This window comes from Protopterus annectens, chromosome 11.part0 (assembly GCF_019279795.1).
Source record: "Protopterus annectens isolate FY-2018-M chromosome 11.part0, PAN1.0, whole genome shotgun sequence".
Classification (NCBI taxonomy): domain Eukaryota; kingdom Metazoa; phylum Chordata; order Ceratodontiformes; family Protopteridae; genus Protopterus; species Protopterus annectens.
In genome coordinates this window covers 341249580-341275838 of record NC_056745.1, presented here as the reverse complement: position 1 = coordinate 341275838, position 26259 = coordinate 341249580, and the positions used below count along the sequence as shown (strand labels likewise).

General features: G+C 37.4%; 1 protein-coding gene across 1 annotated transcript in view; it reads left to right on the top strand.

Annotated features, from left to right (window-relative positions):
* Positions 1-26259, top strand: part of STAB2 (stabilin 2) — a 922612-nt gene that overhangs the window by 112634 nt on the left and 783719 nt on the right. The window contains exons 4-6 of the mRNA XM_044087850.1: positions 8749-8834; positions 15809-15878; positions 16035-16130. Of these exons, the coding sequence (XP_043943785.1) occupies positions 8749-8834; positions 15809-15878; positions 16035-16130 (252 nt within the window). The remainder of the gene's footprint in view (positions 1-8748; positions 8835-15808; positions 15879-16034; positions 16131-26259) is intronic.

The following is a 26259-nucleotide window of genomic DNA, read 5'->3' as shown; positions in this document are numbered from 1 at the left end:
TAACGTTGTTTATAACTCTCATGACACCATCAAGTTTCAATTCTTTATATGTGTCATCACGAGTGAGCATTGTTTCTATAATAGCTGTGTATTCTACTCTATCTAATACAACAACACCTCCTCCCTTGTCTGCATTTGTTATAATAATATCATTGTTGTTCTGTAGTTTAACCAATGAATCATATTCTGCATTATTCAGGTTGAAAAATCTGTTCTTAGCTCTTTTACTGGAATACAGAGTATAAAAATCTTTCTCGCAAGATTTTACAAAACATTCTACCATAGCTGGCAGTTGGGGAGAAAACGTGCTTCTGCGTTTAAAATCATTCTTAATGACTAACCCACAGTCACCTTTATTCTTAAAAAACAATTTAATCTCTACTTGCCTTGCAAAAAGTCTCAAGTCAGTTAAAGTCTCGGAATGTTTACTATGTTGCGAAGGAATGAAGTTTAAACCTCTATTTAAGAGTGATATATCAGACATAGATAAATCATATTTAGAATGATTAAACACAAGAAAAGTCAATTCCAATTTCTTTTCTGTTGCTGTTCGTACCTGTCCATCGAGAACTTCCGTTTCCTCGGTCCTCGACTCACGGATCTCCCTCTGGTGGTTGTATTTAATCTTATCGGAAAAGGGGCATCCATATTTCTTTTCGGTGCCACAATATGTTTTCTAACTGTTCCAGTTCTAATAGAATCATCAGTTAGATGTAGAGCAAGCTGATTAGGTGGCGGTGTTCGGTTATCCATAGAAGCAGCAGGAATATCAGTTCTGATGCTAGTCGGCTCTCCTGAATTGCTCGTAGCCACAGCCGAGGGCGCCAAATTTAAACTATTCACATCGCTAACTTCCGGTTCTCTAATATGTGCGTGGGTGATCCGATCCGTTTGTGTTCTATCATTGCCAACTGTTCTCGGCCAAACAAATATATTGCCCGTTCTAAAATCTTGAACATCTCTAGTTAATTTTCTTTGTTTAATACTTCTTAACTTCTCACTGTACACATGAATCTGTGTCGAGACAATGTTCAGTTTTCTGATAAACATTTCAGAATTGAACCGTTCTGTAATGGCCAAGTATAGTGTATCAATGTCATTCTGTAGGGCAGTTTCGATGGGTTCAAAATAATCAAGCAACAAACATATATATTTATTGCTCAGTTCTAAATTCAAGTCCTGCCATTTTTTCAATAAATCAGGATATAGTTGACCATAAGTTGGCATGCACAAGACGCGCATGCCTCTCGGTATAACTTTAAAGTTCAGGCAAGCTTGTAGATGTTTTCTCTGCCAAGACAGTCTTTGTAATTTATACAAATTGTTCTCTAGATCTCTCAATAAATTGTAAAAATCACTTGTGTTCATATTTTGATCTTTTTTCTCAATTGTTTCATTTATTGTATCTGAGAAGTCTAAGTTCAATAACGGATTACCTTTAGATGGTAAGAACGCATCTAAGTCCAACGGAGCAGTTATTACAACAGGATTATAATCCAATTTGACATTAGTGTTCTCCATCGCGTGGAGGTAGCAGCACAAGACCAAACGATAAAATGTAGAAACAAATTACTGCTGAACACTCCCAAAGTACCTGAGGCAAAAAGCAGCACCACAATTAGATGAATAAAAATAACCAACAGGATACACCACGAGAACACCAGCTAATAGATGAAAACTTCTTTATTCCACAACAATTAAAAGTAGATAAGCGCTTTCGCGTGCTTCATGCATGCTTCATCAGATCTATATAACATAATTTTACTAGCACTTATATAGTACATAAATCATTCAATTCAGTAATGGTAAGTAGATAATTAAATCTGTTGACTGAACTTTAAAGCGCAAAGCGCCATATTCTGTTGTATCATCAGCTGCAACATTTTCATTCTGCCCTGTAGACTTATACCAAACGTGACCTTGAAAAAATTCTATAAATTTCATTTTATTCATTAATAAATAGATATAGGGTAAATATCCTCATATCTTACACACTTAGTGCATAAAAATGCATAATAAATGCATAAAAACATTAACGAAGAGTGCACCTTGGGCTTGAGACAGCATAAAATAATTCCTTGTGATCATATTAAAAAACACGTAAAGCATATGGAAACAACATGTAAAGCTAATAAAACTGCAAGAAAAAACAACAAATAAAAAGCGCAATATACTCGTTGTTTTACTATTCATCATTTTCATCACTTCCTTAGAAACTATAGCTGGATGAAGAAAGAGCAAAATGAAAAGCAAGTAAGTATCCCATAAACCTAGCGTTAGAAGTATCCACTCTTCCATTGCTCACAGTGCTAGTAAAATTATGTTATATAGATCTGATGAAGCGTGCATGAAGCACGCGAAAGCGCTTATCTACTTTTAATTGTTGTGGAATAAAGAAGTTTTCATCTACTAGCTGGTGTTCTCGTGGTGTATCCTGTTGGTTATTTTTATTCATTCGTATATCAGACTATATTGTAACTGTTGAAATGAATATATTATAACATAGGATACTGGAAGAGAAGAGGTTAATCTCAGTCCAGCTAAATGTGAAAAATAGAATTAAATTTCCTACTATATTGTCCTTAGGGGTGAACTAATTGCTACCGTGGAAGGGTGTAGGGTTATCTGCTCAGTCCTAGTCTTTGGGTTAGCAAGCTGAGGAGCATTGGTGTAAAAAGAACACTGAGGGATAAAGCAAATTTACAATTAAATCAATCAACTTGCTGCTCCTGGAGGAGGAAAATTAGTGTTGTGCTTAGTCTTCTCCCTCTCATGGTCTCAGGATGCTTCTTCAGTCCTACTTAGTTTCACTGGGTGGAAGAGTTGCCCTCAGTTCTTGCAATAAAAACAGATGCTCAGTTTTTTTATAAGGGTTCCTTTATTTGGCAGATGAGTGCTTCTTAGAAGACTGTGCATCTGAGCTTGCAGTCATCTGTAAATTTAGTCAGCCAGAGCTATTTGGTATTGGCTTTTACTTCAGAAGAGTAGATGCCAAACAAAAGAGGTCTCAGCACAGAACCATTGGGATTCCACTGGTGACTGGTCTCTTTGTGGGGTCTATAGTATGTAATCGAAGAATCTCGTCTTCGAACCCATAATCGACACATATACAGTGAATGCTGTAAATCGTGAAAGGCCACGTCCTCAAATTTTTTCCTATGGAAAAAATTCACTTGGCCTTAAAATAAAAAACAAACTTTAAAACACCACACCCCCCCCCCCCCAACTAAATATACGAGCTCTGAGATTGCTCTACATTGAAGAAAAGGGTTATTCCTGATAATGGCCAAAAAATTTGGAAAAAAAAATTTGACGATGGTTCCATTCACAGTTTACAGCATTCACTGTATACGTGTCGAGTATTATGTGTTAAAAGAAGAGATTTTGCGACCACATAATATAGACCCCTCTTTGTGAAGGTAACTTCCCCTATTTGATTATCTGTGTCCTATCTGTGAGCCAGTTGGTAATCAAGTGGGTAACATAAGGATTTATTCCCAGTTTATTTATCTTTTCTACTATGCCTGAGTGAGAAATTGTGTCAAACGCTTTGGCTAGGTCAAGGTATGCAGTGTGTATAGCTTTTCCTTCATCCATTGCTTTGGTGATCTTTGCAAAAACAAAAAACAAAAAAAAAACACAAGGTTGAGTAAGCTAAACTGAGATAGGTCCAGTGTTTGGAGGTTCCCTATGTCCTGAATAATTAATTGCATGATAAGTCTTTCCATGGCTTTGCATATGAGGCTGGTCAGACTTATGGGTCTGTAATTGCCAGCATCTGCGGAAGACCCTCATTTATGCAGGGGAAAAGACTGCAGCTGTTTTCCATACAAAACTTGTATGGATGCTGAGACTGAACACTGTTGTTAGGGATGTGGCTAAATTGTTCTTCATGCTATTTAAGATGCATCCTGGGAATATTGTCAGGAGCGATCAGTTCAGTATTTCTAGCTATTGACAGTACTTTTAGGATTTGATCTTGTATGATAGCAGGAGACAAGTCAATTTCAGGTATATCTTGAATGACAGATGGAGGGGAGTGCACTAAATTTGGCATTCACTTTTTATGTATTTTATTTTTAAGTACTTATTCACAATTTACTGACACTTTAAGATCTGTTAATCTACATTTGTTTGTATGCCTTCTATCTGCTTGCCACATGTTTTAAATGATGGGTTCCCAATAGTCCCTCTGCTGAACCTGGCACTGGTGGTGGATGATTTCAGCAAAGTACTCTTCAACACACTAGATGTTATTATCCTACTATGAGAGCATGGAGACAAACATCTAAGTTTAACTGCCATATTTCAAAGATGTAACATGGACAGGATGTTCGGACTACATATAGGAAGGCCAAAACTACAGCAATATGGAAAAGCTATAACATGGATAGAAATCTTTTGCAAAAAAGCAAAGATAGTAAACCTAATATTTCACTATGCTACATCAAAAAAAAAATATTTCGACAACTCCATGCTTTTCTAGTAAAATCTATAGATGTCAACAAGGCAGTCATGAACAACATTCTTACCTTGATGAAGTTATTCCTTCTCTTTCAGACTTCAGCAAAGCCAATAGTATGTAAACACAGCTACATGTACATTTATTTTGTAGTTACATAGTCTCTCCTCCAAATAGAAATGCAATCTACTTTAAACTACCTCTCCTCCCAATCTGTATTCACACTGTCTCTAAATGAAGTCCTCAGACTTGTCTTTTAATCCAAGAACAGAATCTATCCATTAGTCAGCTATCTTCCACATGGATTCTATAGACCTTTTGTTAGAAGAGTTGCCCTTCAACTTTGATGATTTGCAACACTTCCATTTAAGATGGGATTCTCCCTGAAGTGCTAAAAGAATTGATAATCTCTTATTCAAAAACTGATTAAAATCAGAAGTGAGTAACTACAGACCTATTCATAGTCTTTACAGAGTAGGAACATACTTAAAGAGGCACCATGCATGGCATTGCCATCTTTTCTTGGTTTTCAGTATCTGATATTGAGCTATTAGCATAATTTGAGATTTGACCTTGAGCCTAACATTGCCATATTTAAGGTCATGGACCATTTCTTGCAGAGTATGGGAGATAGTTAACTTTCATCAGTCCATTTCCTTGAATTATCAAAGGCATTTTATATCATGGAGCATGGGTACTTTTCTGCCTTTATAAATGCAATCAACTTGGGGAAGCAACATGAGCTGGTTCCTCTAGCTGCTACTATTTGTGTTGCTTTTTCTTTTTCCATTGAGCAGATCTTTATCTAATTATGTTTTCTATCTAAACAAATGGGCTCTCAATCAACTGTAGGGATGTGAAGGTCATTCATTATGCCAAAAAGACTGTCACATAGTTATCTACTTTTATCCATAATTGCATTCACATGGAAAGATGGCTGTCATGTTCTAGAAAACTGTTCAAGGCAGAAAAAAACTTATGCACAGTGCCTACAAGACAAATTAACTTATGTACAATGCCTACAAGACAAATTAACTTATGCACAGTGCCTGCAAGACAAGTTAACTTATGCACAGTGCCTGCAAGACAAGTTAACTTATGCACAGTGCCTGCAAGACAAGTTAACTTACACATGATGCCTACAAGACAAATTGATTTTTGGGGATCCATCATATATAATGAAATGAAAGAATATACCAGAAATTAAAGGTATTGTGTGAAGCAACTAATGAAGTAACTAGTAAGATTATTATTTTTTGGGTCTAGCTATGATCAACATCTCATATGCTCTATAGTAATTCTTTAATTAACAAATTAAGTCAAATGCTGGCATTCTTTTGTAAGGTTAATAGATACCTCATTCCCTACTTTAAAGCTAAGTTCAGCAACAATTCCAGCTCATACCACTCCAGTAATCTGAAAGGGTCATACTAACCTGCTTCAGTTAGCAGGATACTGGTAATTTACTTGGCATTTCTCATGGGATGATGTCCCACAAGTGGGAGATTCAGCCCATTATTCAAAACAATCTTATACTTTGTGGTCTATGATCAAGTTATCTGTAATAACTTGAAAAGGAAACATAATTGCCTACTAGAAAAAGCATAGGGATGGATAATTTGAACTATTCAGAAAGTTTTCAATAATTGCCATTCTATTCTATTTCTTACAGGCTATTAAGATACAACATCAGCTTGTACTGTCAGGCAATGTCTGATCCAGTTCTGTTTGAAAGAATATGCCTGGAATGCATGGCTATGGAAGATAACACCAGAAAGTGCAACCTACTACTAAAAATAAATATTAACAGGTAGCTGGCCCCATGACACAAAGAATAAACCCCTAACTATGCCCCAGATGTCCCACGTTGAATTAGTACAAAGGTGTTGGAGGGAATTGGTGAGGGAGAATAAGAGTGAATTGGCAACAGCAGCTCTGCCATCCCAGCAGAAAGGAAGGCAGGCAGCCTAGGTTTACTGCAATAACAAGATTAAGAACCAGGTGAGCTCTATGACAAAAGTAAATTGCTACCAGGTCAGAGGTTGTGCATACATACAAGTGCATATGCAACTTCCAACAGTAGCCATAATACAGTCTGCAAGGCTGCACTGGGGAGGTGGGTTAGGGCATGCTCCCCAAAGCAGAATTATAGCACTACACCAGCATCCTTATTGATCTCTAACATGGATCAAGTAGAACTCAACAGGGTAAGTTGGCTGTAGTTTGCTTTACTGTGTTCGGTATTATGGACTCAATCTTGTAAACTTTCAGAAAATTGACTTTTTGAGTGTATGGTCTCAGTCTTTTTTGTAGTTTGGTCTACCGGGAATACAGGATTTAGAAGTAGACCCATATATATATATATATATATATATACAAATATAGGTACATAAATGGGTCTATATTATATATTCGAACTTTCAAAACTTTGAATCCCATATTTTCGACAACATATGGCCGAAGTTTGAAAAATCAAATATACAATAAAAAAAAAAAAGAAAAGAAAAACTTACCTTAATGGTGCGAGCAGGGGGACAATCCCCCCTGCACCCCCCCACACCCCACCTACTTAAATATACCAATTCCGAGACCGCACTTCAGTGCAGAAAAGGGAAATTCTCCCATTCTGCACCATATGGCGCCATTACTTTTAACCTTCGAACTCTTGAAATGTCGATCATATGGTGTTGACCATATGACATTCGACATTTCAAGCGTTCTGTGTTCTAATAGGAACCCTTCATATATATATATATATATATATATATATATATATAAAGAGAGAGATAAATATGTATGTATACATACATTTACATATATCTATGCAAATATCTATATATCTATATATATGCAGATATTTATAAATAAATATGAAGTTATATGACTATAGGCACCTGGCCAATAAATCATCATTATACCCCATTTCACTGGTCATCCATTCATTGTACCCCATACCATCAACTCACCAATCACCAAAATAAAAAACAAACACACAAACAAAAAGACCGCAGCCATTTCAGGGGAGAGGGGCAAGTCCCATACCTGTGCATCTCTACACTAAGTCTGAGATCACACAACAGGTAGTGAAATGAAGAAACTTCTAAATCCCCTCTGTAACATGATCTCAATCTAATATCTTGTAAGCAATCTATGTATCTGCTTGTTGTCCAAAAGTTCTCAAAGGGTTTGCAGACAACAAGGCCAATAGATCTTAAGTTTTATAACTGAAATTATAAACCTTCCCAGGTACAGATTAATCTTCATACATTACATTTTTAAGCAAGTAGGTTTAGTTGTTTTAATATAACTAAGTTCTTCTTTAGGGTACACTGTATAGCCCTTTTCTCATTAACTTATATTTTTCTAATCACATTAGGCTCAAAATATCTTCCACCTAAGTTCATTACCCTCCCAACTACATGTAATATAAACTGAATTTATTTTTAGGTCAGGCAAATAATAATACTAAATAGTGAGTCATTTTAGGTTAGGCATTTGAAAGTGTTACTTATTTATGCAAGTAGTTAATATAACTTTTGTACACCCTACAGAATGCGATCTGTAATAATTAACTCTTAATATGTAAGGTCTGTTTTATTTGTGTCATATAGTGTGTGCTCTCCCTAACTAACACTATGCCTATACTAACTTTGCACTTAACTCATTTATACAAGCCAGCATTAGCGCTGTACATATTGTTCAGTTTACATTATGGTTACATCCATCTGCATAATGTACTTTGGTATTATGCTGTAACATGTACTGTGCTGGACATAGCTGATTGCATCCATTATTCTGTACGACTACTTCATAAACAAGTGCAACCTAATTTCATACTCAGTTCTTCTGTTTCTATGTCTAGGTCACTTAAAGCTTGTGTTTGCTGGTAGCAGGGTAACTGTCAAATACATTGTTTAACAGATCACCGTACATTTGAAAAATTATCCCCCTTTTAGTGACACTTTGTCATGTTTCTTATTGACTTACTGATGTGAGTATACTAATTCACAAAGGTACATAAGAGAAAGCATCTAGGTACAGCATTCTGGCAAATTTTATTGTTAGTGTGCATTTTGAATGCTAAATGCTACTATTTTAAAGTATTTGCATTTTCAAGTACATTCAATCTTAATAACTAATTCCTGGAAATGCTGCACTTCGGATATCTATTTTTTCAGAAGACATTTTAAGAAACACAATCTAGTTAATGAAGAATTAGCATGTACACACATAATTACATTATCTAAGCTATTGTTTTGATTTTTTATGTGGTTCCTGACATCTAGATTGCCCAGGAGGAAAGGAAAGTCCCTGTAATAACAGAGGAACCTGCTCAGATGGTATTCAAGGCAATGGAACCTGCATGTGTCAGGTAAGTGAAAGACTTATGGTTGTTGTTCCACTGTTTCTTTTTTAGAAAAAGTGCTCATGATGTGGAGAAATATTTGTAATTTGCATTGACAGTCATTCCCACTTCTCAAGGAAAACTTATGTTCCCGGTATGGCAGCTTCATGTGGTAATGTGTCTGCATTGTTCATTGCTAAGAAATGTGTCTGTCAAAAAACAGTGAAATAATTTTGGAAATGAGAAAAAGAAGAAGTCAAACCATAAAACTGAAAACTATGCCTGAAAAATCAAACCATAACACTGAAAACCACGCCTGAAGAATTTTGATATAGCAGTCTTTAGAACAATGAACTCTTTAAACATAGGTCCACTAGAGACATTCTCGGTATGAATTTTCCTCTTCCTTATGTCTATGGTATCCGTGTGACAATCGCTAATACGATTACCATTTTGGGCAAAAATAGCTAGACTGAAATGTTGCTTGTACAAACCCTAGAAACTGATTCTCATTCAAGAAAAATTGCAAGAACACCATAAAATTCACTTTGTTTTCTGCACCTCTAAACCTTAATTATAATAACTTTAGCAACAGCTTTCATCTGGGGGAAGGAGATTTCTGGTTGTGCAGAAAACTATTCACTCATTCACAACATTGAACCTTTGTACATTACTCTTTACAATGTCCTCATTTAACCACATTATTTCAGTTTCCCATCCCTATTCAGAATATGAGTGATGTTGCTTTTGACTTATCACTCTTCCATGCTCAAATTCCTTACAAATTGTCTACAGAGTTCATGCCAAAATGCAGTTTAACATGCTAGCAGTTTATCTGTTAAGCTAGTAAACTGTTTTTCTATGTCCCTGGACGAGCAGCTAGTGAACTTCCCTAATCTGGGAGGCATGTGGCTGAGCTGCTCTGGAGGAATTTGGGTCTGTAAAAAATGAACAGAAATGCTAGAGAAAGAAAATATAAAAAAGGCAACGGAATGCATGATTAAAATAAGAAAAAGAAAGATAAAAGTGGAGAGAGAGACAACGATAAAATATAGTAAATTCACACAATCTCTGAAATTCATGACCATGATTAGACTTAATTTCCTCTTGTTTACTTGTATCTCACTTTTTCCTTAACATTCCTGACATGACTAACGAAGATAGCAACAGAGATAAAAGAACTGGGATCTTTGGTAAAAGTTAGGAACAAACTGCATAGGAAAAAATGGGAAATGTGGGATCAGTATTGGAGAGGAGGAATGAGGTTTAAAAGAAGGCAGGATTTGAATGAGCTATGTAATGGTTGACTGCCAATGACTGGATGTATTAAAAGTAATGTGTAATGTTTGAGCTCAAACACCTCCACCTCCACAAAATGCATTGTACAAAACAGTTAAAAAATATGATTATTCCTTAAATAGCACTCAGTGAGTATTCAGGCATGACTTTTACAAGCAATAATATGAGGATTGGTTCTGAAATAAAAAATAAGTTATTTAAAGATAAGGAGTGTCTGATGAACAGTGTGACAGTAGACCATGCACCATACAGCATAGTTCACACATCACACTGCAATCATCAGTTATATTCTTGTGTGTTTTTACAGGAAAGGAAACACTAACCTGAATGCCATGGTCCATTGTTCTTGACCAGATGCCACCTCGTTACCTGCACAGCTGCATGCTGTGCATGAGTCTGATGCATGGGTTTCCTTACTACTGCTGCCGGCTGGTGACCATTAATCCTAGTAGGAACTGGGACTGGGAGCTGCAGTGACAACACGGGTCACTTCACCAACAGACCATTCCATGAGCATGCGGTGTAGAATGCAACATGCAGTAAACATCCTGCATGCAGTAGCTGGGTCATACTGATTGGCAGACCAAACTCATCCAGGCATCTAAAACAAGTCTTCCAGATGCCAAAGACCCTCTCAATGACAATACACATCTGGGACAGGGCTGTGTTGTACTTCTCTTCTTCAGCTCCACTTGTATTTCTCACTAGTTTCATGAGTCATGTCTCCAGTCAATATCTAGCATCACCTGAAAGAATGAAAAAAGAAAATGAGAAAGGGGGGGGGGACAAAACAAAGACAGAAGGCTTAGCATTCCGCAATATATTTTAACATGAATAACTACTTAAATAAAAAAAGAAAAAAGTATATTTTTAATATTTACCAGGAAGATGACCACTAGGCATGCTATACACCGAGATTGCACTACAGTAGAGAAAGGGCAAATTTCCTTATCCCTACTGTAATGTGATCTTATTTGAATATCTCGATGAACAGCATGTTCAATGACATATACCGTTCAATGATTTTTCTGTTCGATGGGCAATCATAGACCCACATCACACAATACCTAGCAACTGATGGAATTGTAGCCCTTCCTATTGCAGTATCTCTCCCCCCATGGACCAGTTGGGGCCCTAAATGCAATGTAGGTGCAATCTATTGCACAGAATACCTTGGGGAAATGTGCCACCCCATAAAAAGCAGTCATAGCCTGGCCTTGGTCCTGAGGTGACATCAGGAAATAGATGCATAGATCCACACATGCCAAAAGTACATCAAGGAACTGCCAAAGTATTCTCTAGGCAGAAGTCTGTGAGATATCTACTGTGTCCCAAGTCTGCCTCTGGAAAGTCCTTGTGGCCAGTATAATGATGGCTATCCATACTTTTGTATCAACAGGGTAGGAGGGTCACCCATCCCCTCAGTGTCCCTCTGAGGGGCATACTTACTCACTAAGACCCTTACAATATCCCTGCCCATTCTGAACCTTTCAAGTATTTCCTTACTGTCAAAATTATATTGTGCAATTCTCTGTCTATATATCTACCTTCTTGGCCGTGAGCACCGTTGGGCACAAGTAGTTTTGTCTCAGCCAAGACAAGCAGCTCACAATGAGAAATAGCAAGGCTAGAAGCAAATGACAGCATCACTGCTGTTTGGGAAGTTGATAGACTAGGTACCACTCCTCTTTTTATAATAAATCTGCAGACAGGATAGAAACATGTGAAATCATGGCTATGAATCATAAACAGGTGGAAGAAGGCTTCATTAGCATGCACTGTTTTACATTATTTCTCATTTACATCTCATTATAACTTCATTTGGTTAGGCTTATTCATGGCCATTGCACATTAGCACAAGTAGCCTGTATGAATTGTTGCTTTGCTGCAGAAATGCATGCACAGCATGGATAGCCTTTACGCATTGTTGCAATGACTATGAATACCACCTAACAATACCTTTATAGTGAGGTCTAATAGGTTCACTGAAGATGGTTATTATGCAGCATAAGTAAAAAACAACTAAACTACAAACACAAATATGCTGAAAATGTGATTCCAAAGGTTCTGATACATACCTGATACAACTCACTTCTCTAAAAGTAGTGTTTCTTTAAATGGAAAAACATTCATTGGGGGCCTCTTCAGTTACCCCTCTTCATGGGTATTGTGCCCAGAATGTCCCTGCTGATAATATAATGAACTCTGAAGTCACCACAATTTAGAAAAATAAACACTTTTTGAATTGCAGGTCATTAGTTCTCATCTCAGAACTGCAATTTTGACCATTAATAACATGCTGTTATTGGGGCAGCCACAGTGGTGCAGTGGTTAGCATTGCCATCTCACAGCAAGAAGCTCGCCGTTCAATCCTTGGCTGGGGTGCCTTCTGTGCGAATTCTGATTGTCCTCGCTATGGTCGCGTGGGTTTCCTCCGGGTGCTCCGGCTTCCTCCCACATCCTAAAGACATGCTGTAGGTGGATTGGACACTCTAAATTGGCCCTAGGCATGTGTGTGTGTGTGTGTGTGTGTGTGTGTGTGTGTGTGTGTGTGTGTGTGTGTGTGTGTGTGTGTGTGTGTGTGTGTGTGTGCCTTCTGTGGAAGGTTGGGTGCCGGGCTGGCAACTCAACACCATAAAACTCCACTGCCAATCATGAGCGGACAGGTGATCCACTGTGGCGACCCCTAATCGGGAAAAGCCGAAAGAAGAAGAAGAATATCACGCTGTTATTGAGTACTTTTTCCTCTCTAAAAATTAATTCAACAAGCAGGAAAATAATCAGTGGCAGTAAGCCACCATTCTTACATTTAATGAATCCCATAAATACATTTGAATTATTTTTTTTTCATAAAATCTAAGTGAAAAGATCTTCTCATCCGCTGTCATGCTATAAGCTAACTAGACTAACTAGTGCAAATCTGATAAAAAGATTTATACATTAGTAATAATTATTAGAAGACTAATGCATCTGTAATAAGGCAAGGAGACATTTTGCAAACTTTCAACAGACAGCTAAGAGTACAGCCTCAAGAGTCCTATTCATCACTTATCTTACAGTGCATTAAATGTAATTAATTATTCACAAACCCAGCATTTTGAGAATATGAGACAACACCTGTGTAACTGTACCTTTAAATGTGCCACTGGTTGAGCAGTGTGGTAGTTTAATATGAAATAATAGCACTTGAATGTAGAAAAGTGACAATCTCCTGAGACACCTGAGTCAGAGTTTTCGGTGAGCAGCTAATGCTGAGGAGGTTTGTAGATAAATCACGAGAATGTAATGATAACTGTATTTGTAGTATGTCTAGAAACTATCCTGCTCAAATTAAAAAAGTAACATAATTATTGATATAGCTTGCTGGAATATCTCCAAACAATGACCAGAGACATAAGCATACCTTTCACCCTCATAGAGCAAAATATCCAGACAAAGCCTAAAATAATGGGGAGATAAAGGGCCATAAATAGGGACAATTTTTAAATATAGCTCTTATAAACTTAGAATGTTGCAAACATAATAGGATTTCCATTATTCTGTATCTTCTGAAGGATATGAAGTCTGAAACTCAGATGTATGGCATTATTTAGCAACTTCAATCCTTGATGATTTGCCAGAAAACCACAAATTTTATAAGGAGCAGATCAAAAATATGAGGCACAAATCTGGACATTCTGTAAAAATGTGGATAGCTGAGAAGTGTGGAGATAAAATTTAACAACAGCTACTTTTTATTTTTTGTAAGAACACTAAAAATATTGTGAAAAGCATGCAGCTTTGTAAGAATCATGAAAATTGTTTGAAACATAAGGAAAAGAAAATGATTCTATAAAATTGTTCACTTAAAGGGGGGGTGAACAGATGATCACATATAAATCAAGGTGGTCCATGGTTTTAAGATGCTGTGTTTTCGAAGAAGAGGAAGTGGAAGAGGAAGAGGAAGGTGTGGCTATTTGTTTCTCATCCTGAGTCCCTGCCATGCTAGAACACTAGTGTGTAGTCGATTTTTAGGTAATGGGTTTCAAGGTTAGGGAATGGCAGGAAAAGCACGATGCACACTTGGTATAATGTTATCTGCAGTAACAGTACAAATCAGTTTTACTTTATTATTTATTTATTTATTTATCATTTGTTTACCAGGATAGTCCAGCTGGATAGTTCGTGTCCATTTTCAGCAGAGTCCTGTGGAGAAAATTTCCATACAGTTACAGAATAAAGAGTAATATGTGGTAGCACGTAAAGGTTACAGAGTATAAATGATAACAACAGGTTAGGAAACATGCTGTAGAAAGGTTAACAATTTAAAAAATACAAAGTTGCGGTATAAACATATGATCATAGCACTTTCATAGAGTTGGTACGATATATGTACATGGGATTTTCATAGTAAAACATATTTACAATATATACAATGAGCACAGGTAGACCACAGTGTCAGTATTCACCATTAGCATCAGGAAATAACATCCTCCAGTAGGGGTAAGGCTTCAGGGAGGTCCAGTGCAGTTACATAAGTGGTCGGTGAGAAGATGTGATTTAAGGAGGCTTTTGAAAGTGGATGCACAATTTTGTAACCTGGTTTTGTTACCAGGTTTTGCTGGTAAGTTAGGTATTGGAGTTTTTCTGTTAGATAATATACTTGGAGATGACATAATTGTTCTTCTTTTCTTTTAATGAGTATATGCGAATGAGATTGGATCAATAAGTAATAAAAATTCCCTTGTTAATACTGAAAGTTTAAAAATAAGTCTGCCACTGAACTGAGATGTTTCTGTTTGATGTGATATTATATAAGCAGGACTAGTTTCCTTAGAATATTCAAGCACAAAGGAAAATAATCCTATGCCTTAAGATTTGCCAGAATATTGTAACAAATGGAATAAGAACACTTGACAATAGATTGGTGTGATCTCAAAGTAAAAGAGTCAAGCACGTGTGCTTTTTGATGGAAATGGCAAACGAGACAGGAGTGCGTATATTAATGAAATTCTGATGAGACTTTGAGAGTTTTAATACCATTATGATTACTATACGTTTTCTATATTTTACAATTTCATTGCAAAGAAACTATACTGTCAGCATAAGTTAGGGTGACATGGAGGAAAGTACTCTTTGCTGAAGGATCAGAATGTTCAATATAACAGGATAATGATAAAGTAATGTTAAAATATCTGATGTGGTTATACAAATAATAATTACATTTTTATTTTTTTTGTTTTTTGAATAAAATACTTGAGTGGACTGTAGATGTATGTATATTACCATACCATGATATCATAAAGAAAGTGTCATTTAAAAAATGTAAATTGTTTTATATGGTCTATTGAGTTTGTTTTTAAAGAGAAAGCAAATGCTTAAGGTTTTTACAATGTGATTTCTAATAAGGTCAAAGAGTACCAAGAAATAAACTGTTGCAGAAATAGAGGTACACCAAAGACAAGGACCTCAAAGACAGAAGCAGTGTCTGTTCTCAGACCAGTGACCTGCACAGACTATAGACAACTTGATAACTGGTGCATACTGCTTCTGGGTCTGAATTGATTTTGGGATCTAAGAAGGGCTCAGGTTTTGGGAAATTTATAAGTGACTGTTGTAAGTCAATCTTTGTTTCTGTGGAAGTTACCATACTGAAGTTTAATATTCCTTTGCTTCCAGGACCATCAGAAGTAAGTTTTCTTTTTTCATCTTCTTACTTTTAGGTAGGATTTGGAGGTACTGCCTGTGAGAGATGTGCTGAAGACAAATTATATGGCCCGAACTGCAATTCAGGTGAGCCAGGATTCCTAAGTAAACAGTTAATAGGTACCTTGGGTAAAAAGACAGTTTTTCCAGTCATTTTTTTTCACTATGTGCTTATTTTTATATCAACATGCTCATTTTATTACTGCAGTATAGCATAATTAAACTGTTTTCTGCCCTCTGCAGTCTGTAGCTGTGTCCATGGTACATGCAACAGTGGAATAACAGGAGATGGGACATGCACTTGTTATTCTGGCTACACAGGACCTCAGTGTGACCAATGTAAGTATCCTCGATGTGCTGTGTAATGCTGAATGCTAACATATCTTATAAAATCTTACCCCAGTCAGTTCATTTATGTGCTTTCAGATCATCACTTTAAAATGTCATATTATTCATTTTTCTGTTCAAGTCACTCTAATTCACTCTAAGCCAAAAACATCTGACTCTGCCAAATTTGTGATCAGCAGAGTTTAGGCAAGTGGTGCAACACAGTCAGTGTATTGATTCTAGCATTCATAAAATAACTCCACTCTGTATTCTTTATTACAAGCCTTAAATAATGCACATTCACAGTGTGTTTTGTACTGTTGCACAGATACATTCAGGGTTTTCCTAAGTTTTTCTGTTATAATTAAACTGTGGCTTACTAAATTCTACTTCCTTTTAAAATATTTGGAAATCATTTTTCCTGTCTTATTCAGCATGCCACAATTTTCTCTTTTCCAAGTTATGTTTTTAAAGTCATACATGTGGAATTAAACGTTTTAATTATAGATGGGGATATAAAGAAACGTGCACAAGACTTGTATTGAAAATGATTGGTTCACCACTGCTGCTAACATCATCTAATCCATTGTGATAAAACTTTGAAGGCACATAAAATCTATTATGTTGTTTTAGACAATTTATAACAATAGGATGACTTGCTTTGAGTTTTCATTTCTTTTATAGAGGTAATTTTGCTTTCACAAATGGTGTATCCTGTCCCCATGGTCATTGCTTCTGCTGGAACACGTGCTTGAATCTTACTAAATCAATCAATTTGTTTTGAGAATGGTGTTTTTTATTACAGGATCATAGGATCATAAGAGGTTACTAGGCTATTGGCCCTAAAGCCTCTACAAGCCAAGCCATGTTATACCCTTGTTCCCTTTTGGACCAAAATATTCAGTCTATGTATGAATCTAAGATCAGCACTGGCTGCCCCTGTCTAAGAGGGACATAGGTGAAACCCCCAGTGTAAATTTACAGTTTCCCATCTAATTGTCCAGGTTACGCTTAAACAGGGTCATTGAGGAGCTCTGTTTTACATGAATTGGGAGTTTGTTCCAGAGGACTAGCAACCTCTAGGAGACATATCTGTCTCTCGAGCATGTGCTGTTAATATTGCAAGCTAGGTTAAGATCCCTGGAGCAAGTGAATCTTGTCCCATTGGATTTACAGATGTGCAGCAGCTTCATCAAGGCAGGGTCTGCGACTGCTCTGTAGGTCAGGCAAAAAGTCGCCTTTAAGCAAGTGAGAGAGCCTTCAGTCTGCCAGTGTAAGTCATGTGTTGTTGGTAGGGTTGTCACCTTTACAAATGCCCAAAGTGGGACATGTTCTGTAGAAATGTCAGATTTTCCAGAACAACACATATCTACAGCCGTGCATAGTACAGAACTTTACTTTTTTCCACAAATAAAAGCTTATTCTAGTAACATTTGAATTGCTTATGCTACTTCATATAACATATAGAAGTTTCATATATAAAATATCTGTTTTATGCAACTATTAAAGAAAACTTAGGAAATATTTTTGTCCTGAAATCTCAGGACATTTGCTATTTGTTGATTTTTTTCACAGGACACAATTGCCTAAAGAGGGACTGTCCCTTGCAAAGTGGGACAGGTGGTAACCCTAGTTGTTGGCCTTGAATTTTCTTGGTGATAAACCTCTGAGGTCTCTCCAGTTGCTGCAGGTGTCTGGTGAGGTAAATACAGAAGGGAGCATTGTACTCTATTATTGGTCTGATGAGAGTAGAGTACAGGAGAGTTATAACCTCCTTAGCTTTGGATGCTATACCCTTGTTTATGAGGTGTGCAACACAGAAGGCATTCTGCTATCAACTTGCATTCCTAAATCTCCCACCACTGGGTTTGAACTTAGGGGATATTATTAATGTTGTAATTAGGAGGGGTTTCTCCTTTGGTGAAGGGGATGATAGTACTTTTTTTTGCATTTAGTTTAAGTTCTTGGCTTTGACACCAATCATTTATCTGTGTAAGCCCGTTTTGTAGTATGTTAATATCTTTGGGCAATTCGATGATTGCACCCAGTTTTCAGTCATCAGCAAACCTGTTAAGCCATAGGCCATCTATTTTCACCTGGACTTCTAAAAACTGGACACCAAACAGGAAAGAGCCTAGCACAGATCCCTGTGGAACATCACTGATAACGGGTCTGCTAGTAGAGTTGGCATCCCCAATTTTGACTGTATGTGTTCTTTGTGAGCCAGTTGACAACCCATCTAATCCAAAACTGGGTGAGTTTCTCAGTGATGCCTGAGTGACGGATTGTGTCAAAGGCCTTGGCTAGGTTGAGATAGGCAGTGTGAACTGTTTTACCTTCATCCAGAGCCTTGGTGACATTTTTGATGAAGTCTATCAGGTTTAGCAGGCAAAATCTGCCCTTAACAAAGCCAAACTGGGTCAAGTCAAGAGTTTGAAGGTTGCCTATATCCTTTTTGACAAGATCCATTATGATTCTCTTCATGGCCTTGCAGATAAGTCTACAGTTCCTGGGAACAGTTGAGGGACCCTTTGTGCAAGGGGATTACAGTCACTGTTTTTCACTCAGCTGGGACAAAACCAGTGCTTAGACTTTGATTGAAGAGCATGCTCAGTGGTTCCACTAACTCCTATTTTAGAACATTTAATAACCAGCCTGGAATGTTGTCTGGTCCCATAGAGGCTGTGTTTCTGGCCTTGGAGAGTGCAACTATGACCTGCTCTCTGGAGACACTAGGCAGAGGACTGGTGACAGGTATGTTCTGGATTATGATTGGTGGGGACAGGGGGTTGAAGTTTTTGCCATACCTGTCTGATAGCAGGTTGGCAATGTCCTCAGGTTCAGTATAAGTTGTATCATCCACAGCTAGTTCAGCACAAAGCTGGGCCTTCCCTTTCAGATTTTGGACATAGCTAATGAATGCTTTGTGATTTACTTTAGCTAGGGATGCTAATTTAGTTTCATAATTAGCTTTAGAGGACTTTACAATATGTCTAATCTGCTTGTTTATACTTTGGAGGGAGTTCTTCCTTTGCTGGGACTGTTCCCTCTTGTTTTTTGACAGCAGTTTTTTTCTCTGATTGTATAACCTATTTATACTGAATATTCACCAGTGTGTCTTATTTTTAAGCGAGGATCTTAAATTGATCTGTCCCGGTAAGGCTGAGTCTAAACATTTATATAGGTGTTTATACAGGACATTTGTGTACACTTAAGTATAGGGGTCCATTGCTGTCAGTGTTGGCAGGGGGTCTGAAACTATTCATGCAACTGCTCAGTAGGCTATAGTTTGCTTTGGAGAAATGTTTAACCTTTTTTGCTCCTGAGGGTGGGTCAGGTACTTTCAACGAAACTGATTTATGATTGGACTTTACCAGGGTGTGCCTCACAGCAATCCCCCATGTTGGTGAGCACTATGTCAAGGATGTTAGAGCCCCTTGTGGGGATGCTGACTATCTGCTCCAGAGCATTTGTGTTAACAAAAGTCCAAGAACCTTCAGGCAAGCGAGTTTGTGCTTATATATGTTACCCAGTCAAGGAAAGGATAGCTAAGTCAACCATGACCAGGGTATTTGACTGCATTGAGAGTGACTCAAGTAGGTCCAGGGAGGCTGTGTGTTTTCGTGGTTCATGGTGGGGGACCTATTGCTAACAATAACATGGAGGGGTCCTTCTTACAGTGAGTTGGACTTGGAGTAACTCTAGTACCTTTGCCAGCAACCTAGAGCCCAGAGGGGACAGATGAAGACCATCTCTGGCAAAGCAGCATGGTCTGTCGACCATATCATCCCAGGCTGTCAGATACTGGATGCCCCTGAACTAGCACCAGAAGCTAAGCCAATTATTTAAATCAATCATTTTTTGTTTGTATTATGGCATCATCTGGGTGACAAAAGAATGCAGCTTAGGGCTAGGGACGCACCTGTCTGGGACACATAATCTGAAAGCTCCATCATGTCTCTCTTCATATAGTCCAGGGAGGTATGTCTCAAGTCATTCACTCCAACATGGGGTATGACAGAGCCATAACAGTACTTGTTGTTGAGAGACTTGAGTGCATGTGTGATTTGGTGGATCCTGACACCAGACAAGCAGCTGACCATGACCTTCTCCTTGTCCAGCCTAGTGAGGGGGGCTGCTGTGTGTCTTGCTATGGAGTTGCCTATGACCAAGACATATGGTTTAGATATCTTTTGCCTTAGGGGCTTATTGGGTGCGACACTGATGCCGATAATGTGCAGTGAGTGCTGTTAGGACCATAGTCTGTGTAGAAGGTTTGCTCTTGGAAGGTCTTTGCTCTTTTGGTATATTTCTAATGAGTTCCTCTGCGTGTGTGGGTTTATGTGTTGTGTGCTTGGTATGTGTGGGAGGTGAAGTGTGGTTACTGACAACCTGCTTGTTATTTGTTTTTTTGTTACATGAGAGAGAACATTGATTCCAGATTCATAGTTTAAATACATCTGTCACATATTCTATTTGCATGTTTTAGGAGAAGTAGGCTCTCTGCATGCATGAGGGAATTGTTGCATTGCCTCAGGATGTCCATGTCAGTCAGGCTGGCTGGAGAAACTGTGGGAAACCGGCCTTCTATTATGCCAGGTGTATTCTGTAATAAGCATGCAGGATGGGCTAGCTGGACTTGGTTCTGTGTAGAACTAGTAAATTCAGCTAATCTATGGGAGGTTTAGGGGTAGAAACTCACTCAGACACCTCAAAAAGTTCAGCTGGGTTGCTCTGTGGGCAGCAGTGCACAACAGTGCTGCACACCGAGAAGTAGGGAAGCTTAGGAGAATTCCCTAGCAGTTATCTAGGGAAAATTTGGCTTTTTAAGCATTTGCATCTATACACAACAGTGTTAACCCCTGTTGCATGGTGCACAGGTAAAGGCAAATGCTATGTTTAAATATCAGCTAAGTAAAAGAGTTTTCAAATAATCCAACCAATAAGAAAGCCCAAGACTGAGGCTTGTTCCAACAATCCCCAACCCTGATGAGTTCTTTACTACACTCTTTTGCCACAAGGGTGCAGTAGGGCCCTCTTAATGTAAGATGGCTGGTTTTAGTGCTCAGAAAATGCCAAACAGTCTAGATACAGCAAGTTTGAATCTAGCCTATGCTATAAATTGTTCAAGTACTGTAAATAGGCAATGCATAAAACACAGTCACAAACAATAAAAACAGTTATTCAAATAGCCCATTGTCAAAGAACTGTATGAGTATCATCTGAACATTGTAAAATATGTATCTGATAAAGCCATTAGATTTACAGAAAACAGCAGAGCCATAAACAATAAAAACAGTTGTGAATTTCTCATGAAAATAAGAAAAGCACATCCTTGATATTACTTTGAAATGAATTATTTTCTTTTTCCTCGAAATAACAATGATCTTAGAGCTGCCTGTACTCAACAGTAAGGATGTGGAGAATACCTTCCTATATGAGATGCATGCATCTTCCAGCACAAACTACTGATTTCAGTCATGATCTGCTGATCACAATATTGCACATTTGAGGTGTAATGTTTGTTATTTGGGGAGATATTATGTGTCCCATGGTGTTTTCCTGCCTCAGGCATTTTGTTTAGAAATGGAAAAAAAAAATCAATACTATATTACTACGAAGTAAAGCATAAAGACATACTTCACTTCAAAGCATGAGGACTCACAGTATTGATTTATAAAGTAACATTCTATACAAAGAATCATTATTTTTTCCTCACATATGATGGTTTTCTGCTTTAATAATTTACAAAGCTGTTTTAGTTTCTAAAATGTGGCATTTATCAGTAAATGTGTCAGAGCTGTAGAAGTTTTGTCCAAATTTTCATACAGATTTGATTTTGTGAAATTTTTGGTAAAGGTGTATCAAAGCATAAAACAACTTTAACATTTCTTCAATAATTATTTTTTAAACCTCCATTGTTGTTTTACTACAAACAGCACATTCATGCTGAGGGTAGGTATGCAGCATATCTGTAACTTTCACAGCTTGTTCCAGCAAATATACTAGTCCTCATACCATACTTTAGAAATCATAAGAAGCTAGGAGGCAATCGTAACTGTTTTTTTAGAAAAGTGAACAAAGCCGAAATGTCAGTAAACTGCCTTATCATAGCCTGAGAAAGGCTAAGCTCAAAAGGATGATGTTCAGAGCATTGTTATAGTTAAAATGCAAAATTCTCTTGAATGTTTAATTATAGTCATCATTTGTGTCTGTTTTTAAGAATATTATTTTGGCAGGCATTTGGATATTACATATGACAAAATGTAACACAACTTCATGATAAAGACATCCTTAAAGAGGTACTTTACTGTTAGTCCTTTAACTATTTAAAATAGTTACTTTCATTATTTTAGCTCTGCTTTCATAACCATAATCCTGGAAAACATTTGAGTATTAAATCTGAAGATGTGTAACACAACTTAATGATGCAAACACCCTGAAATGGGTATTGCACTGCAATTTAAGCATGATAATTCAATTAGTGAAGTACAGTAAGAACACATAATCTAACTGCTCTGGTTTCTGTAAATCTAATGATTTTATCAGATAAACAAAGATTTTCCAATGTTAAAATAATACTCATACAGTTCTTTGATAAGGCGCTCTTTGAATAACACTGTTTCATACTCAGTCTGTCAATTTCTGTTTTTTTTTCTTTGGAAAATCATTTTCATACGATACAGCAAATCTGGAGTTGGTTATAATGCCACAAGGGCTGCAAAAGGTCCTCTCCTGTGTTTAATGGGGGGGGGGGGGGGTGTCCACATAAAAAAAAAAAAATTCATTCTGTGTTTGTCAAATTTGTTGAATTTTACTGAAGGTATGTTTCATCCCTTTTTATGTTTCATGAGGGTGGCTGCTGTGATTGCAGAGGATAGCATTGTCATCTCACAGCAAGAGTTTCTTCGGTACAATTCTCAGCTGGAGTGCCTTCTGTACAAAGTCTGTATGTCCTCCTTGAGGTCACATGGGCTTCCTCCAGGTGCTCCAGTTTCCTCCCACATTCCAAAGACATGCAGTAAATGGAATGGACATTCTAAATTGGCCATAGGTGAGAGTGTGTGTGTGAGTGAGTGGTACAAATGAACTACAGCAGCAGGGCTAGCCATCTGGCAGTGTAAACCTTGTCTTAAGATAATTGTCACTCCTGGAGTGACATCCCGACCCCACGTGCAAAATGGGAAAAGGTGTTGAGGATGGATGGATGTTTCATCTGCTTATGTTTAACAAAACAGCATTCAGTGAAAGTGAAATGCTACCTTAATATGACTATTAAATGATGGATTTCTAGCAATTCCATTTATTAAGACAGTGGTAGAATGGTCATGTTTCCTCTGAAATTAATAAAATCCACAGCACCAGAAATTAGGAAAAAGGCAAACCATTGAGTTGTTTTTCACATTACTGTAACATGCATGTTACATGTATTTGTTATTGCACCAGCAAATGATTTGGTATTTTCATGCTGATGTCACCAGACACCCAGGCCTATATGACAACATCTCTATTTCGAGTGAACTCAGGATGTGATCACAGACACTCTGAACGGATTAGCATTGAGCTTGTTTATTTATTTTTTGTACGTTTTTATAAACAATTCCTGATAGTTTATTTGTGTGTGTGTGTGTGTGTGTGTGTGTGTGTGTGTGTGTGTGTGTGTGTGTGTGTGTGTGTGTATATGTATATATGTATATATATATATATATATATATATATATATATATATATATTTTTTTTTTTTTTTCATGTTTTTATTTTGTGAAATTTTAATACATGGGCAAGATTAAAGTATATATCATTGTGATTTTTAATATTTAGTTTATATAAGCTTGGTAGTAACATGCTTACATTTAGTGGGATACTTGGGATGCATGAATTTCATTGTATACGTTTCTTTAATCCTTCTCTTTAAATTTAAGGGGATGTGACATGTTCAGGGTTCATGGTTCTGAAGAAGTCCTTGTTGTACAGACAAAAGCACTTAACATGTTGTGAAAAACTGAGGGGCTGCCAACCCAGCCAGATAGAATTTTGTAAATCATTCTGTGTCCTTGTAAATATTAATATGATCCACGGGCTTGTTTGACAAATGTAACAAAAATGTGTATGTTCTGAGCTTCCTAAAATGCAACCACAGTGCACCCCGCTGGAAGAAACCTGATAAGTAAAGCATTTTATGACTGTTTGATCGCAAGCTTGGAAACAGGATGTCTAGGCTGGAAATTCTTTTTATTGTTTTAAGACAACAGATAATTGCCAGATTTTACATGTAAAGTGTCTTTTGTTGCTTTGGCTTCCTGGCAGGTGTAGATTACAAAATCAAATGTTAAAATTTTAAGTTCTGTGAGCCTGAGAATCTTAAGTAGAAGTGTCAAGAATGATGTAATCTCAATGACTCAGCAGTAATGTGTATTATCAATTTAAGGACAGAAAGAAAGAATAGCATTTGGCATTGGTCTTCAGATCTGACAATAACTCACCAGCACTTGATTTGCTCTGTAAGTAAAGTTATTTAGATCTTAGTATTTCTCTTAGAGAAAGAGAGAAATATAGCAAGATTAGTCTAGCTGTTTTCTATATTTATGTCAGACTATCCTACAATATTGTTTTAAAGTATTTTCCTGTGATTTCTGAACTGTTGTGTTTTTATTATTTATTATTAAATATTTTAAACCTTTTAACTATGGCTGTTTTGTGTAGAGATAATTTAAGTTCTTAGACTACTCGCATCTATTTGGAGGTACTGTACTAAGCCACTCTAGAATAGCCTTAGCCCTGGGTCCCACTTATTATTTGGATAATAGTAATATTATACAGTAGAATTGGTCACCCTTTGTGAATGACCTTATTAGTAGCTAATAAGTAGTGGTTGGTGGCAGTGATTTCTACCTTATAGTCTGGGTAGAAAGGGGCATAGCTGGAGAACCTGTGCCAGCCTTCCCCAGGAGTGTCTGTGTGTTTGTATATAATTTATATCTCAAAGTGTGTGTGTGTCAGCTACTTGGGCAGGGACACAAAGCACTGGTTGGACAGAGAGGGTTCTGGAGGTTTTGGCTTGACCACTCGTCTGAGATCTGTACCCTATAGCTGTGCCAGTTGAGAGTCTTATTGGGGATCTGGAGAGAAGGAGAGAAACTGGCCCCAGACTGCCTGTGATCTCTGTGTGCTCTTAAGGGGTATGTGTACTTGTTATCCTCCCAGTGTGGACGCCCCTCACTGGTGCTAGTGTGGAGGATTGAGGCTCCTTGATTACTGGGCCAGTACATGGGCATCACACATGTATGTTGCAGTAATGTGAAAAACATCTCTACATTTTGCGTTCTTCCTAATTTCTGGTGCTGTGGATTTTATTAGTTGTTTTAAGTGCATTGGAGTTGCAGTGCCATTCTGGGAGATTGTGGCTTTTGGTATTGGTTCCTCTGAAATTATCTGTTTCTGATTACATCACCTACTGAAGCTGTACTTCTTTTTTCTGTTACCTAATAGTCTTTTTACAAGTTGTGATGACACTAGAACAGGAATACAGAAACATGGGTCTCAATGGTGAACTTGTATTACCCACCTATTTTTTTATGATAGGTACATACACAATCTTAAACCTAATTATTGATTTTTATTATCACAAAAGTCCAACTCTGACGAATTTCTTTATGCTGTACTTTCTGAATACATTGTCTTCATGGTATACTTGTTTACAAGTTTCTAAAGTTGATCTCATTGCCTTATTTACTCATAAAGTGTCAACCATATAGGTTTCATTTTCTATTTATGTATTTATGTAAATATGTATGTATGTATTTATTTATACTTCTCCAACCCCCAAGTGGCCAACTAATCTCTGGCTTGTTCCCAGTTCCCCCACATCTTCTGTTGAGTACCTCTGTATCTCTTTTTCAGGTAATCCTGGATGCGACCTTTGCTGGGCTGCACCTCCTGACATATCATAGAGCAAGTCCTTACAAACATTAAGTCCTAAGGCCAGGGAGTGAAAACTAAAATGAAGAGATGCGGACCGGTGTGATGAGGCATTATTCCTCAGTAACAGGTCAAGGACCTTGACCATATAGTAACATACAGTGATGTTAGCATGCATGGAGTGTTCATATATATGCCATGTTCCTGGCAACCTGTTATCCTG